This window comes from Phyllobates terribilis, unplaced genomic scaffold (assembly GCF_046119375.1).
Source record: "Phyllobates terribilis strain yellow unplaced genomic scaffold, ASM4611937v1 Scaffold_5__5_contigs__length_657084704, whole genome shotgun sequence".
NCBI classification, from domain to species: domain Eukaryota; kingdom Metazoa; phylum Chordata; class Amphibia; order Anura; family Dendrobatidae; genus Phyllobates; species Phyllobates terribilis.
This window is the reverse complement of record NW_027362765.1, coordinates 567,303,414-567,321,038: the sequence shown is the minus strand read 5'-3', so window position 1 is coordinate 567,321,038 and position 17,625 is coordinate 567,303,414. Positions and strand designations below refer to the sequence as shown.

Genomic DNA, 17,625 nt, shown 5'->3' with positions numbered 1-17,625 from the left:
TGAAAATTGTACATTCACACTGAAGGCATCAAAACTATGAATTAACACGTGGAATTATATAGTTAACAAAAAAGTGTGAAACAACTGAAAATATGTCTTATATTCTAGGTTCTTCAAAGTAGCCACCTTTTGCTTTAATGACTGCTTTGCACACTCTTGGCATACTCTTGATGAGCTTCAAGAGGTAGTCACCGGAAATGGTCTTCCAACAATCTTGAAGGAGTTCCCAGAGATACTTAGCACTTGTTGGCCCTTTTGCCTTCACTCTGCGGTCCAGCTCACCCCAAACCATCTCGATTGGGTTCAGGTCTGGTGACTGTGGAGGCCAGGTCATCTGGCGTAGCACCCCATCACTCTCCTTCTTGGTCAAATAGCCCTTATGTAACATACCTGGCGGCGTCCTTGCATAGTGGTCCATCTCCCACTGTGCAAGAGCGCGCACTTGATCTCCAGTCCAGTCTGCTAGCCTGGCTTCCCTCCATGCTGTCTGCTTGCCTCTGTGTCTGCTGCTTAAGGGCGGCGCCCGATCACTTCCTGTTTCTTGCACCTGCTGCGGGCACACCCCTTGTGCGTCCTCAGCCTATTGCTGTCTGTCACCTGGTATTTAACCCAGCTGCTCCAATGAATCCCTGCCTGAGCATTGTGTTTCATTCAGTGTGCTCTTTCACTCTGAATGTGCCAGGTCCCTTTCTGTGTTTGCTTGCCTGCCTTTCCTGGAGGCTGTATTTCCAGGCCTGTCTGAACATGCTCCTAGCCTGTTCGTTCCGCCTTCTAGGGGCCGCATACCTAGACCCGCTCCTGTATCTTGTCTGTCCTGTCTGAACACGCTCCTAGCCTGTTCCTCCCGCCTTCTAGGGGCTGCATACCTAGACCCGCTCCTGTATCTTGCTACTGTGTCTGTTCTTGTCTGTATACTCTTCTAGCCTGTTTCCTGTGTTTCTCTATGTCCGTACCTTTCCTTTTTCTGCAGAGTCTGAACTCGTACCTAACTCCTGCTCGTTGTCCCTGTACTTCCGTTTGTGAGTTTGTGGTCCATTCGCCACTTCACTGCAAGTACCCTGTGGGTATCTGGTTCTGCCTTTCCCTTCCTGCCTGTTCCGTGTGTACAGAGCCCTGTCCCCCCCGCTCTGCCTTGCTCATCGCTCCGGCGGTTCTAGCCTGCTCTGCCTTGCTCACCACTCCGGCGGTTCTAGCCTGCTCTGCCTTGCTCACCGCTCCGGCGGTTCTAGCCTGCTCTGCCTTGCTCACCGCTCTGGCGGTTCTAGCCTGCTCTGCCTTGCTCACTGCTCCGGCAGTCTCGCTCCGCTCTGACCCTTTGCTCACTGCTCCGGCAGTCTCGCTCCGCTCTGACCCTTTGCTCACTGCTCCGGCAGTCTCGCTCTGCTCTGACCCTTTGCTCACTGCTCCGGCAGTCTCGCTCCGCTCTGACCCTTTGCTCACTGCTCCGGCAGTCTCGCTCCGCTCTGACCCTTTGCTCACTGCTCCGGCAGTCTCGCTCCGCTCTGACCCTTGGCTCACCGCTCCAGGCAGCCCCGTCCTGCTCTACTCTTGCTCACCGCTCCAGGCGGCCTGGTCCTGCTCTACTCTTGCTCACCACTCCAGGCGGCCTCGTCCTGCTCTACTCTTGCTCACCGCTCCAGGCGGCCTCGTCCTGCTCTACTTTTGCTCACAGCTCCAGGCGGCCTCGTCCTGCTCTACTGTTGCTCACCACTCCAGGCGGCCTCGTCCTGCTCTACTCTTGCTCACCGCTCCTGGCAGCCTCGTCCTGCTCTACTCTTGCTCACCGCTCCAGGCGGCCTCGTCCTGCTCTACTCTTGTTCACCGCTCCAGGCGGCCTCGTCCTGCTCTACTCTTGCTCACCGCTCCAGACGGCCTCGTCCTGCTCTACTCTTGCTCACCGCTCCTGGCGGCCTCGCCCTGCTCTACTCTCACTCACCGCTCTAGGCGGTCTCATCTTGCCCTGCTCTCGCTCACCTCTCTGGGCGTCCTCACTCTGCTGTGTTTGTCCACCACATCTGTGATTCTGTTCCTGAGTCCCAGTGTGTACTGGGTCCTATCCCATCTGTGTTCCAACCTGCTAGTGCCTCCCTGTCTGCACTCTAGCCGTGCTTGCCTGTACCCCCCTGCCTGCATACCCGCCTGCCTGCATACCAGTCGTGCCTGCCTATACCCACCAGTCTGTGTGCCAGCCTAACCTGTCTGTTCCTGTATTCCCCTGTGTGGGTCAACAGCCGTGTCCAGGGTCTGTCCTGGAGTAGCACCTGGTCCCTCTGCTCGGTTCCTCCTTGGTGCACTGGCGTCGTATGCCGTCGTGCGACCCTGGTCGGATCGGGTGAATACCTAGTTACGCCCCTCCAGGCATTCACTCTGCGGCATGGTCCAGTGGAATCACACGCACACGCCGCTCAGCCCGGGCGTGTGCATTACACCTTACACAGCCTGGAGGTGTGTTTGGGGTCATTGTCCTGTTGAAAAATAAATGATGGTCCAACTAAACGCAAACCGGATGGAATAGCATGCTGCTGCAAGATGCTGTGGTAGCCATGCTGGTTCAGTATGCCTTCAATTTTGAATAAATCCCCAACAGTGTCACCAGCAAAGCACCCCCACACCATCACACCTCCTCCTCCATGCTTCACGGTGGGAATCAGGCATGTAGAGTCCATCCGTTCACCTTTTCTGCGTTGCACAAAGACACGGTGGTTGGAACCAAAGATCTCAAATTTAGACTCATCAGACCAAAGCACAGATTTCCACTGGTCTAATGTCCATTCCTTGTGTTCTTTAGCCCAAACAAGTGTCTTTTGCTTGTTGCCTGTCCTTAGCAGTGGTTTCCTAGCAGCTATTTTACCATGAAGGCCTGCTGCACAAAGTCTCCTCTTAACAGTTGTTGAAGAGATGTGTCTGTTGCTAGAACTCTGTGTGGCATTGACCTGGTCTCTAATCTGAGCTGCTGTTAACCTGCGATTTCTGAGGCTGGTGACTCGGATAAACTTATCCTCAGAAGCAGAGGTGACTCTTGGTCTTCCTTTCCTGGGGCGGGCCTCATGTGAGCCAGTTTCTTTGTAGCGCTTGATGGTTTTTGCAACTGCACTTGGGGACACTTTCAAAGTTTTCCCAATTTTTCGCACTGACTGACCTTCATTTCTTAAAGTAATGATGGCCACTCGTTTTTCTTTACTTAGCTGCTTTTTTCTTGCCATAATGCAAATTCTAACAGTCTATTCAGTAGAACTATCAGCTGTGTATCCACCAGACTTCTGTACAACACAACTGATGGTCCCAACCCCATTTTTAAGGCAAGAAATCCCACTTATTAAACCTGACAGGGCACACCTGTGAAGTGAAAACCATTTCCGGTGACTACCTCTTGAAGCTCATCACGAGAATGCCAAGAGTGTGCAAAGCAGTCATCAAAGCAAAGGGTGGCTACTTTGAAGAACCTAGAATATAAGATATATTTTCAGTTGTTATGAAAATACAGAAAAATCTTTAAATGAGAAGGTGTGTCCAAACTTTTGGTCTGTACTGTAAGTATACACATCACTATAGACTGAGGTTCTGCAGCAGCTGAAATGTATTATGTGGTATATATGTATATATGTGGAGTGCAGTGATTGTGCTGCTTTATACACATGAGGACACAGGACACTGTTCTGTTCTTTCAAATACTGGAGTGAGTGTGCATTAGGCGGGCAGAGGGCAATGCTGCATGGATGCTGCCAGCCAATGAGTGTGCAGTGGGTGGGCAGAGGGTGATGCTGGACACTGAGGCCAGGCGGTGCCAGCTCTGGCTGTAAGGTTCGATAATACAGCACAGGGAGCTGTCAAGTTTGGTAGAGCCACAGCTAAGGAAAGTGGGTGCAGGGAATTAAGTGAAATTCAGGAAGAACGAAAGGCAGAAATTTTTTTTATAGGGGTGTATTATAGGGGTGTTGTATATTACAATACAGCACAGATTAGCTTAAAATAAATTTAGATTTTGTGGTCGGACAACTTCTTTAAGTCAGTTCAATGGACTACTATCTAATGAGTATGGCCAGCTTTGAAGTAGCACTATCTACCTAGTGCTGCTTAAAGGGAACCTGACAACTGATACATGCTGCCCGATCCACTGGCAGCATGTAAAAGGCACTAGTTGTATGATCTCATCCAGGTATGTTTGACACTGAAACACTGCAACTGTTAGAACCCTCCTGTTTGTTTTTTCCATCTTGTGTTTTGCGGTCACATGACCATCTGCCTTTATATTCCAACTCTGCCCTTTTGGCTGTGCTGGACTTCAGTGTTGTTTGACTGTTTTGCTAGCCAGGTGCTTCGGTGCCTATCTCTGTCAGTTCGCTTGGTCCTTCTGGGACGTCTAGTACCTTTTTGTCTGTTTGTCTTTTTGTGTTCTGCAACAACTTTCTCTGCTCAGGAGGTGTCCCATTTTTGTACCAGTCCTTAGTTCTTTTAGGGACTCTTTCCTTTATTCTTTAGGTCTTCGTTCAGACTAGCCGAGGACTTAGGCGGGTCCGTTCGCAAGGAACAGGCAGCCCGCTACATCGTAGGGATTCAGCTTAGCCTTACTGTAGGGACAGCTTCCCCCTTTCTTTCCTACATGTTGCAGATCAAAATGGTAAGTCCAGCCCAAAAAACTAAAAGGAAAGAAATTTGGGGATCAGTATGGTTTCCGTCCAGGATTTGGCTCAACGCTTGCAGGGATTGTCTCTGGAGGTGGCCGAGCTCCAGCAACACGTGGGTAGCTGTTCTGGAGCGCATTTTGTGGAACCCAAGGTAGGACTGCCTGATGTTTTTTATGGTAAACAGCAAGATTTTTTTTCCTTTAAAAATGCTTGTTTGTTATATTTTCGTTTGAGAACCATGTCCTCTGGGAATGAATCACAGCGCATTGGTTTTATTATGTCACTTTTGCGCAAAGAACCACAGGGGTGGGCCTTTTCTCTCCAACCTAATGATTCATGCTTAAGGTCGGTAGAAGAATTTTTTTCTGCTATGGGGCTATTATATGACGATCCTGATCGAATCTCATCTGCTGAGGCAGAACTCAGGCGTTTGATTCAGGAGTCAGGTGATGTTGAAAATTATTGCTCACACTTTAGAAGATGGGCTTCTGAAGTAAAATGGAATGATCCTGCTCTGAAATGTCTATTTCTTGCTGGCATGAGTGAAAGAGTTAAGGATTTGCTAATTGCATTCCCCACACCTGAGACTCTGCAGGATGCCATGCAATTAGCTGTTCGTGTGGATAGGAGGCTGAGGTCCAGGCAGAATGAGGTAATGACTCCTGTAATGCCAGGTCCTAGTCCCCAGAAAATCTGCTCAGACGGCGGAGAACAGATGGAGGTTGGGGCGATGTCACTCCGCTCTCAGGAAAGAAACCGGAGGTTCACCGAGAGATTGTGTCTTTGTTGTGGTAAAGCTGACCATTTGATTAAGTATTGTGAGCGTCGTTTAAAGAAAAAAAAAGAGGTCAGGTACACCAGTATTGCTTGTTTACGCTCTGCAGGAGTATTTCTTTTAGGGTGTACTACTTTGCAGGAAAATTTTATTGAAATTCAGGTATTTGTGGATTGTGGTTCAACACTTACTGTGATTGACAAAGGGTTAATGGAAAACCTTAAATTGAAATCCAAACCTTTGTCATCACCTATTTCTGTGATTGCAATTGATAACACTCCCTTGAAATGTATTACTCACAAGGTTGCTGCATTTCCCCTCACTATCAATGGACTTCACCAAGAAATTTTGGACTTGGTTGTATTAGATAATTTATCCTCTCCGGTCGTTCTAGGATTGCATTAGTTAAAACTGCACAATCCTTTGCTGGACTGGTCTACTAATATGATTAAGTCTTGGAGTCCGAAGTGCTATGATAAATGTTGTAATGGTTGCATTGCGGCTGTGGAAAAAAGGGGAATTACTTGTACCTATTCAAGATTTTTGGAGGGTTTTTTCGGAGGAGGAGTCGCAAGTTTTACCTTCTCATAGGGATTATGATTGCGCCATTGAGCTACTCTTCCCAAGAGTCGTTTGTTTAATCTCACTATCCCTGAAAGAAAGGCCTTGGAGGAGTACATACAGATTAGCCTGGCTGCTGGTCACATTAAACCTTCTAAGTCGCCTGTGGCAGTTGGATTTTTTTTTGTTAAAAAAAAGGACGGGGGTTTACCGTACGCAATTCCTGCCCATTGTCGTTAATTCCTGACTTGTTTAACCAGTTAGTGGGGGTCAAGTGGTTCTCTAAAATTGATCTCCGGGGGGCATACAATTTGTTACCAGTGAAGGAGGGTGATGAATGGAAAACTGCTTTTAATACTCCGGTAGGTCATTTTGAGAATCTGGTGATGCCTTTTGGTCTTACCAATGCACCTGCATTTTTTCAGAACCTTATTAATGACATCCTGAGACCTCTGATTGGTAAGAATGTGGTTGTGTATTTGGATGACATTTTGATTTATTCACCAGATCTAGAGTCCCATTGGCAGAGTGTACGTGAAGTTTTGCAGTTATTGAGTGATAATTCACTCTTTGCTAAGCTGGAGAAATATGAGTTCGCTGGGCAGAAAATTAGTTTTTTGGGCTACATTGTCTCCAGCGAGGGCTTTGAGATGGACCCGGTGAAGGTTCAGGCTGTGCAGGAATGGCCTAGGCCTATTGATTTGAAATCTATACAGAGATTTTTGGGTTTTGCCAATTATTACAGGAAATTCATTAATAATTTTTCTGTAATTGTTAAGCCTCTAACTGATATCACCAGGAAAGGTGCGAATACGGTCTAGTGGACTACTGAGGCCATTGAAGCGTTTAAGTATCTCAAAGAGATGTTCAGTTCTGCCCCTATCCTTATGCAGCCTGATGAGACCAAGTCTTTTTTGGTCGAGGTCGATGCTTGGTCAGTGGGGGTCGGAGCAGTTTTGTCTCAGGAGGGCAGGGATGGAGTACATCCTTGTGCCTTCTTTTCGAAAGAAAAATTTCAGAAACCGAACTGAATTATGATGTTGGAAATCGAGAGTTGCTGGTTATTAAACTCGCGTTTGAACATTGGCGTCATTTTTTGGAAGGCGCTAGATTTCCTATTCAGGTTTTCACAGATCATAAGAATTTGATCTATCTGGATGCTGCCAAGCACTTGAATGCTCGTCAAGCTAGGTGGGCACTTTTTTTTTCTCGGTTTCATTTTTTTGTTACCTATATCCCTGGTACTAAGAATGTTAAAGCCGATGCTTTATCTCGCAGCTTCTCTCCTGCGGTCGGTGCCGAGGAGGAGGAGAGCATTTTACAGAAAGTAGTTGTGGTGGCAGCATTGGACTCCGTTTTGGAGAATGGAATTCTGAAAGCTCAAGATGATGCTCCATCTAACACTCCCCTTGGGAGGTTGTTCGTGCCTAGAACCTTTAGGAGAGATTTGTTTGTGGAGTGTCATGAGTCTCGGTTGGCAGGTCATCCAGGAATTTCTGAGACCAAGAGACTTATCAGTCGCAGTTTTGGTGGCCTGGATGGCAGAAAGAAGTCATCAAGTGGGTGCGTCAATGTACGGTGTGTGCTAGGTCAAAGGCTTCACATACCCCTGCTGCGGGTTTGCTTTGCCCTCTGGAGGTTCATAGTGCGCCTTGGACGCATCTCACAATGGATTTTATTACTGATCTGCCTGTGTCCGAGGGTTTTACTGTCATCTGGGTGGTCGTGGACCGTTTTAATAAGATGTGTCATTTGGTTCCATTCATTAAGTTGCCCTGCGCCAAGACACTCGCTAAGGCATTTGTTAAGGAAATTGTCAAGCTTCGTGGCGTTCCCACGGATATTGTTTCTGATAGAGGACCTCAGTTTGTGGCTCGCTTTTGGCGTGCTTTTTGTGACAGGTTGGGAGTCCATTTGTCATTTTCGTCTGGGTATCATCCTGAGTCTAATGGACAGACTGAAAGAAAGAACCAGGATGTAGAACAGTTTTTGCGTTGTTTTGTGGCGGACAATCAAGAGGTGTGGTCTGAGTTTCTGCTCTTAACAATCATACATCCTCCTCTGCTGGGTGTTCTCCTTTTTTTGTTGTACTGGGAGACATCCCTATTTTGGTTTGTTCTCCAAATTGGGGTCGGCGGTGCCGGAGGAGGAGAATTTTTCCGGTGATTTGGAGAGAGTTTGGACTAATGTACGTTGCAACCTTCAAGAGGCCAACAAGAAGTCCAAGAAGTATTTTGACAGGAAACGTAAGGAGGTTTTGTTTACTGTGGGTGACATGGTTTGGTTGTCCTCAAAGAACCTGCCGTTCAGGATTCCCTCTAATAAACTGGGTCCTAAGTTTGTGGGTCCATTTAAAGTGCTTCAGGTTGTTAACCCATCTGCGGTTAGGTTGGATGTCCCTACTTCCTGGAAGATTAATCCTGTGTTTCATGCTTCCTTGTTGAAAAAGGCTGATGTATCAGATAGGGATGCCACTGTCACAGTTCCTACTGTGGTGGAAGACGGCGAATATGAAATTTCTCGTATCTTGAATTCTAGATGGCATAAAGGGAGATTACAGTATCTTGTCTCCTGGAAGGGTTTCAGTCCCGAAGATAACTCCTGGGTAAGGGCGGATGATGTCTCTGCTCCTAGGCTTGTTAGAGCTTCCCACAAGAGGTTTCCGGGTAGGCCTGGGCCTGGAGGATCCGGAGGATCCTCATAAAAGAGGGGGTACTGTTAGAACCCTCCTGTTTGTTTTTTCCATCTTGTGTTTTGCGGTCACGTGACCATCTGCCTTTATATTCCAGCTCTGCCCTTTTGGCTGTGCTGGACTTCAGTGTTGTTTGACTGTTTTGCTAGCCAGGTGCTTCGGTGCCTATCTCTGTCAATTCACTTGGTCCTTCTGGAACCTCTAGTACCTTTTTGTCTATTTGTCTTTTTGTGTTCTGCAACAACTTTCTCTGTCAGGAGGTGTCCCATTTTTGTTCCAGTCCTTAGTTCTTTTAGGGACTCCTACTTTTATTCTATAGGTCTTCGTTCAGACAAGCCGAGGACTTAGGTGGGTCCGTTCGCAAGGAACAGGCAGCCCGCTACATCGTAGGGATTCAGCTTAGTCTTACTGTAGGGACAGCTTTCCCCTTTCTTTCCTTAGTACATGTTGCAGATCATAACAGCAACATTTCAGAGAAAAACATACTTTAAGAGCTGCCAGGGACTGAGTGTAGCTGGAGACTAGTCAGACAGGCAGCTCACTGGCAGCTTCCCCTTGCCCAACTACCCATGATTGACAGGTCTCTGCCTATACACACACACGGCTTGTAAAGTCTGCTTTTCTTTGAAACACTGAAGTGTTTTAGAGTTAAACAAATATGGCTGGAATTGTTCAATTACTATCTGCTACTTGATTCTGTAGCACCCCGAGGGCTCGGCTGCTACAGGGGTATTGCACCTCCAACCAGAGGTGTGATATCCCACTCCCGGGTAAGGATGGAGTATGGATCAAGGCTCAGTTAGCTGCATACAGCACATACACCCCATTTCCGAGGGACAGCTCAACGGTGCTCCCACTAGACAGAAGTGCAGGCACGACAGCATCTGTCCCTGGCTGGAGTGGGGAGGGGGGTGGAATACCCAGTGCTGTAGGGGCAGATAGGGGTTGGGTCCTGAGCATAGGAAGGAGCCCATTGGTTGCTAGTTACCTGGGCTCATGGTCAGAGGGAGGTATAAAAGGTGGACACCATCTTAGAACAGTGTTCAGTCTGGGAGAGGAAGTGACAGAGCAGGGCCTCCGTGGAGCTCTGCTCCGGAGGCAGGCCTAGCCTGTGAGGCCCAGCCAGAACTGAAGGAGAAAGAAGAAGAAGTTCAGTCTGTGAGGAGAAGTGGAGAAGGCAGGGAGCAGGGCTGCTGCATGGGCTCTGCTCCCTGGGCAGGCCTCGCACAGAGGCCGGGGCCAGAGAGAGAGAGAGAGAGAGAGAGGAGAAGGAACAGTGGAAAGGAAAAGGGAACAAGACCAGAACAGAAGTAACAAGTGAAACAGAAAGGCTCAGGAACGAGAAGGAAGAGAGAACCCTAAGGACCCAGGAGATTGCGGGTGACGGGTTGGCAGAACAGGGTACCGGATCCCAAATTGGTGGAAGCAAATCATCTTCAGCCAAGAACCGGAGGTTGTGACCAGCCCTTGGTGCGACCCCTCGCTACACCTTGCTAGGAAGGCATACCATAGAGGGTCAGGGACGTGGGCACGTAGCCCTCCCAAGACAAGGCCCGCGGAAGCTGGACATAAGCTTGGTCACTGGTGGGGCACGAGCCAGAGAAAGGACGGAAGGGAGCTTTGAGACATACTCCAGAAAGACCTGGGAGTTGACCGAGTCCCTTGCCTGGTGGACGCAGCACGGCTTGGGTGGTCACTGCTTCGCGAGAGTGACCTGGAGAATACAAACTGTGAGTAAAGGACATTGGATTGCAACACGTTGTCTGTGACTTCTTGCTCCTCCGGCACTATTGATATTGGGACTATCTCCACCATCACTCCCATCATCCACGCTAACTGCCCTGAGGCTGTACTCCTCCCGTGGGGAGTCATCCCATTCTTAGCTGCACACATAACACCGGCCTCAGCGGTCTGCCTTGCAGCGGCGGTCCCCACTGACCGCAATCCACGGGTGGCGTAGTCGGACAATTATCACAATACTAAAACTGCCACTGAGTTGACCACCCCTGGGCACGGACCGGGTCAGCGCCACGGAGACTACAACCCCCAGCGATCCGGCTCCGGGTATTCCCTGCACAACACAGGCCCAGGGGGCGCGTCACTTCTCATGGATCAGTCAGCATGTATCAGCTGTCAGGTTCCTTTTAATACAGTCAGGAATCAACTTTTTTTCTGTTATTATTTATTGACCACAGAAACTAAAAGGGGATATTTTTACATATTCCACCTAAACAGGTTATTGTTTTTATCAGGAAGCCACCAACACTTGTGACATTGACATTTCTTGTAATTTTCTATTGTAGACAAATCAACTGAAAGCAAAAGAGGTTTTAGCTACTTGGTGGAGCTCCAGGTGGATATAATATGATAAAGTCATTTTGAGTCTGGCATTTAATTTGCAGACAACTCTTTGAGCTTTGCATTAACTTGATTTACTTTTCTTTCCTATTATATTTTAGCTCCAGCAGTGAAGAACTGATACTGGTGTGCTGCATGGTAACTGTTAGATACAATAGTAATAAAGTGTAATGTAACTTTAAGGTAAACAGATCAAAATCATATATTGGACTACAATATTTCTATATCTAAACTACAGCATCTATGTGACTTAAAGAGCAATTGAACTTTTTTATACATATAATTACTGATAATAGAAAAAAGAGTCAGCTCACCCATGATAACGGAGTCCGATGCACGGAAACCTGCAGTGCCGCAGGACAGGTAAATGCAGAAAAGGAGGGAGGAAAATCCAGTCACAAAAAACATGCAAAAGGGGAGTTATTCATTGGCAAACACGTTTCTAACGGAAGTTTTTAATCATTGCAACACTTTTTTTGTGACTATATTTTTTGGATATTATCTGACACATTTGTGTGCTTTTAAATGATTTTGACTAAAATACCGATTTCATACGAAGATTCGGATGCTGGATTTACCTCCCTCCTTTTCTGTATAATTATTGATGAGCCATTTTAAAGTTATGAATCTTTGTAGTATACTCCATTACATTATTTTGCTCCTTTCTATCTTTAACTCCATGCAGAAAGTGTTAGTGTAACACGTTTACTGCACCAGAGAGGAGCCAGAAGACCACAGCGTCTGATTCCCCCCACTCCTGCGCTCATTAGAAGCCTTTCACCTTCATATTAAATGGTGCAGGTTTCTTTTATCAGTGCAGGGGTTAATCTGCTCAATTGTGAGCTCATGGAAGCTTATCTTCATTTAGGCTCTCAACTGTTCACTGTTAGCCACTCCCCACTCCTATATATTACGGGCTTTTGCAAGCTGTTATTGCCAGAGCTAGTTTCATGCTGCATGGTTTTAGGAGTGTGGCAGAGAATTGTTGTTTGAGAAGGCATTTGGTGGATTTAAGCTAAGACTGTTGTGTGGTTTAGTTGTGTGTTAATCCGATTCGTCTCCTATTTTGGTATGTTCCCCATCCTCCACTCCCCGGTGTTAACCTCTGTTGTTTGTGTGCATATATTTGTATGATTGGTATTTTCCATTAGCCCTGTTTGTATTAACTTGTTAGTCTGGTTGGTGTACTGTCATACACTACTATTCCCATCTTCCCTAGGTGGGGGAAGGGAACAGAGTGAGGGCGGATTGAGGAGCTCAGACAATGTACGTGGCGCCGGCATCTTCACCTTCAGAAGTAATCCTGGGAACAGGACCAGCTATGGCACCTCTAGTGTTAGGAACAGGGTAGGAGCCCCGGGATACTTGACAACAGAAGTGTGACAGCTTGCTTGTCTGTGTAGTTCATGCTGTCTTAGGTCCTGATTGGTGGTGAAGCTCTGTAAGACATATAATGACTGACAGTCTGCTCTCCTGATCTCACCGCAGAGCCCTCTTTAATTTAAAATAAGTTCTAGAGGCAAATTCTCATGCAGATCAACACCCAGCCCATAGATCTTAACAGATCATTTACATATTAAGAAAAATATAGATTTCTCTTGAATAAGACATTGGATCACAAATATCAAGGTATCATTTTACTCAACTTTGAATGACCTGCATGCACATGTAGACATTTTAGGAAAGTTGATCCTACAGACAGCTTATCCTGTCACTACTTTTTGAGGAAATAGCCATCACATGGAGACAATAAGATGGCTATGATGTGTATAATAAGATGAGAAGCTATGTTAGCTATTTCAGGCATTATAAGAAGGGAGACTATGTTGAGAGGTGAAGAAAGAAAAGCCATGCTGGTGATAGAGAAAAATTGAAGAATCATGATAATGACTGACAAACTAATCAACTTTTCCATAACACTAATGAGAATAAGGCAGATATTTTGACAAATGTAAAGAACAGTGGAGACCTGAACCCATATGCCTCGTTTTTTTCCATAGTTTTTCTTCTTTATAAAACAGCTTATATCTATTAAGATTTAAAAGCTTTTCATCACAATAATGGTTCTGTACATCCTAAACACCCTTCTATCCTTCTTCCATTGATTTGGCAGGAAACGAAAATAAATTTATCAAAACTAAAATTTAGACGACGTTTCATTCCTCGCTAAATCATCCCCCAGGATTACTAATTTTAGAGAAAATGGATGTTAATAAAGGGATATTAAATAAGAGATAGTTCATGAATTGGATAAAGGTTTGTTAAAAACCTATCCCAGAATTTTTTGGTTAATTTCTTACGTATATCTTTCCCCACCTAGCTTTCTACATCTTCTCTAAATCCTTTTCTCAATTTTAGTGACTTTTACATTTCAATTTGTCACAGTTTTAATTTACTAACTCACCATACAAGCATGGAAGATCTTTCTCATTCATTTTTTCTCTCATTAACCAGTTTGCACATAACTTTAGGGGACATCTTGAATATATATTTTGAGTAAGTCTTTTGATTTGCATTTTTCAGTTGATAGTATGCAAGTTCATGAATATCTCCAGGATCATATTCTAATTAAGTTCACTTTGTTCTTTCATCTCTTCAATCTCTATAACACACACAATTTTTCTAATCCCCTCTCTTCTAGATTCTGATCTAGAAAAAATGTATTAGAGTGATCCATAGTTTGGCTAATGGATGACCCCCTTCCTACCCATTTCTGTATAACATCCTTAGGATAGGGCATCAATTTCAGATCAGTTGGGATTCTCAGTAACTGCTGATAAACAATGTACAGAGCATTCTGTTTATCTTTGTACTCTATTGTCGGCTGACAAGTGGGGGTGTCTGATATTGGACCTCCACCAGTCTGATATTGAGGATTTATCTTAAAGATAGATCATCAGTATTAAAGTAGTGGTCAACCCCTCTTAAACAGTTTTAGGAATTGGCAGTTTTACTAAATAGTGATGAAATCCCCCCTTTTGCTAACCAACAGGGTACTACAATTGTGAAGCCTGAAAATACATTCTCAGATCTGGGAAACCTATTTCACTTTTTTTTTTGGGAGACATAAATACTTTTGTTTAACCCTCACCGATTTGTAAAAGAAAGTAAATTTAACCCGTGTACTGATAGCCCTGAAAAAAATTCCTGAATTTTTGACATTACATACCCCAAATTATTGACTTGAGTATTCAGTCAATAACAACATATTATTAAGTTGTCCTCTCTCCTCCATACTCCCAAAGCACAGGGTCTTTCCCAGGAATGGACATATCATTGGTGCAACCTGTGCGGCCGCACAGTGGCACAAGAGGTAAGGGGGCCCATTTCTACCTCAAAAGTAGATGCAATTTTGCATTTTTACTAGCTCTTTTACAGGGGCCCTTTTCTGTCTGTGTCCGCCAGTGGTCTTTCCCTAGTAAAAATAGCAAAGGCTCAATTTCAATGGAAAAGAACAAGGGAGAGAGAAAACAATATTGTCTTGTCCTACAAGTAGCTGGAGACGTACCAGACCTTTGATGACTAACAATAATCCTACAGAAGCTGTCCAATATATGAAGAGTGGCATGTATCCAATATAGGTCTCCCCTACACCATATCTACTTATTAAAAAACACAGTAAACCTCACTCCATGCTATCAAATGGACCAAAAGACAGGATAAAGTTAGAAGTTTATTACAATTTATTTTACTGTGCTGATATATAAATCCATTCTCATCCAGATAAACCCCAGAACCAGTTATCAGGCTATTTGCACAGTCCTTGGCAACTAGCTTAGCATCACTTTAATAAGGAGATTGCTTCAGTCTTACTAAGTGCGACATATATTTGATCATCCTTGTTGCTTTTCTACTTGGATGGGAGACATGCATTTGTCCACCGTTGCACACTTTGGCAGTACTAAGAAATCTTCCACATAATCATCATGTTTCTTCGTAGTTTTTTTGTCGGATTGCCCAATACTGCTACAGAAACTACTATCTAAAGTTTTTTGCCAGCTTGTAAACAGCACACCATCTAAGAAATCACAATGAGGATCACAATATTAATAGTATTTTGAGCAATAATTTGTCTGTTGATGATATATTGTGACCAATTTATGTCAGAAAACAGGACAAGACAGTCAAAATCCTCAGTTTCAACCATAGTCATTATTTTTGACCAACAATCTAGTTTGCATGGTAAAAAAAAGTCTAAATAGTTACTGTATGTTTATAACCAAATAGGGTAATTCCTAACTCCTGGAAAAGTTGTATTCCTCTTTAGTTCATGAAAGTGATCCATTCAATATAACAGCCAGAAACACTCTATGCCATGAATTCAGTCTTCTAAACGCAGAATGTATCACCATGAGCACAATGTTTTCAAATTTTGCCAAGGGAGTGATTTCTTACTACAGCCCTCTATTTTAATTTCATTTTATTGGGATTTTTGGTCATTCACTGTTTTAGCTTTCCTTCCATTCAGTTAGATCCCTGTGATCTCTGTAACACCTTGCCACCAAAATAATTCATTCTCTTTGTGTTTTCTGACAAACCAAATGTAACTATTTTGTTGTAAACTACAATTGTCTATATACAAACTTTTATAATATGTTCACCAAAAGGATTTTTTTTTTCACTTCACTTAATCTTTTTAACATATATGATAATCCCAATAAAGAATTAATATCATTCAAAATGAAAAAATATGTAGAAGTAATAATATACAGGTGCCGCTACTTGTTCCCTAAAACTGTTATTTAAAATAAATAAAATGATTTATTGGTGACTTGTAGGCTAGATCTGGTGACCAGTTAGAATATAACTTACAAGATATGCTATCATTTCTGCACCAGTGAAGCCCCTGATTCCATTAACACTTATAGTACACTACATACACATAATGTATAGAAACCTGACGAGCTGGTGTAGGATGCTCCAGTGTATCACTGACCTACATCCCTCTCCCTTAGGATTTGCAGCTTTGACCACTTAGCACAAATTCTGGTATTCCCAGGTTTCAATCTACACATATTAGCTTGAAGCAAATCACATTTACAGCTACAAAACCTTAGTCCCTCTGCAACTATCTGCTTTATTGCTGTAGTGTTGTTTCATTTTAATATTTCCCTATAGCTATATTTGTACAAACAGAAGTGTAACATTCTGATAGTATATACGTATACACTCTATTCTTTTGTTTTAGCGGACAGTGAAGTAAATTCTTATGAAATTATGTATCAATTAAGTATTTTTTAAATGCTATATTTTTTTCCATTAACAAAAAATTATTAAAATTGGATTTTTAAATGAGTTTGACGTGTAGGAAGCTGAAGTAAAAGTATGTTAAACCCCAAAAGACAAAAAAGTGATTAAGTAATAAAGACTTTAAAATAATCAGTTACAAGTATGAAGAAACTTACCGTGGTCACTATTCGTGTCATTTCTACCAGTTTGTAAGAACTGGCTTCGGAATCATTCCAGATGCTCATAGACTCCATAATCTTGGTGCAGTTGGAATCTTGAGGTGAGCAAGTGATGCCCTTTTGAATTGGCAAATAATTCATACTTGGATCAAGATAATTGCTGGGGTCTGCTGGGCTCCACTGAGTTTACAAGTCTAAATTATTTTTAGCTTTGTCCGAAGCTTAGATGTGAAGTGCTTATCTGTGCAGCTGCAGATAGCTGTTTTCATGTGCTGCTGGAAGGCAGAGATTCATCCTCCCTTTAAATATAAGAGCATGTACTGTCCGCACATGCTCACTCCATGCCTGGACTCATTCATACAGTACTTTAGTTGTATTCACCCACTCACAGATACTACAGGTATACGTTCTTCTTCATCTCAGCAAATTAAGATTACCAATGCTGAGTATTAGCATCAAAATGGTTTAAAGTCAGATGTCGGGAGTTGATAGCCTGCAATATATAGCTATCTCTCTATATATATACAGTTGAAACCAGAAGTTTACATACACTATATAAAAATACACATATGCATGTTTTTCTCAATAGCTGACATGAAATCAGAATAAACCTTTCCCGTTTTAGGTCAATTAGGATTAACACAATTTTAAATATTTGCCAAATGACAGAATAATGAGAGAGAGAAAATGTTTTAAGGCAGTTTTAAGGCAAAACTGGTGTAACGGATCCAGGTTTGTAGGTCGTCTTGCTCAAACCTGCCTTTTCAGCTTTGCCCATACATTTTCAATAGGATTGAGATCAGGGCTTTGTGATGGCCACTCCAATACATTGACTTTGTTATCCTTAAGTCACTTTGTTACCATTTTGGCAGTATGCTTCGGGTCATTGTCAATTTGGAAGACCCATTTCCGCCCTAACTTTAACTTCCCGGCTGATGTCTTGAGATGTTGCTTCAGTATTGCCACATAAACTTCTTTTCTCATGATGCCATCTATTTTGGGAAGTCACCAGTCCCTCCTGCAGCAAAACAACCCCACAACATGATGCTGCCACCCTCGTGTTTCACAGTTGGCTTCCAAGCTTCTCCCTTTTTCCTCCAAACATAACAATGGTCATTATGCCCAAAAAGTTCAATTTTAGTTTCATCAGACCACAGGACATGTCTCCAAAAATTAAGGTCATTGTTCCTGTGTGCATATCCAAAC

General features: G+C 44.0%; 1 protein-coding gene across 1 annotated transcript in view; it reads right to left on the bottom strand.

Annotated features, from left to right (window-relative positions):
• OPN4 (opsin 4) overlaps positions 1-16,716 on the bottom strand; it is a 228,477-nt gene extending 211,761 nt beyond the window's left edge. The window contains exon 1 of the mRNA XM_073685869.1: positions 16,417-16,716. Within this exon, the coding sequence (XP_073541970.1) occupies positions 16,417-16,560 (144 nt within the window). The 5' untranslated portion in view covers positions 16,561-16,716. The remainder of the gene's footprint in view (positions 1-16,416) is intronic.
• Between the last annotated feature and the right edge of the window lie 909 nt (positions 16,717-17,625).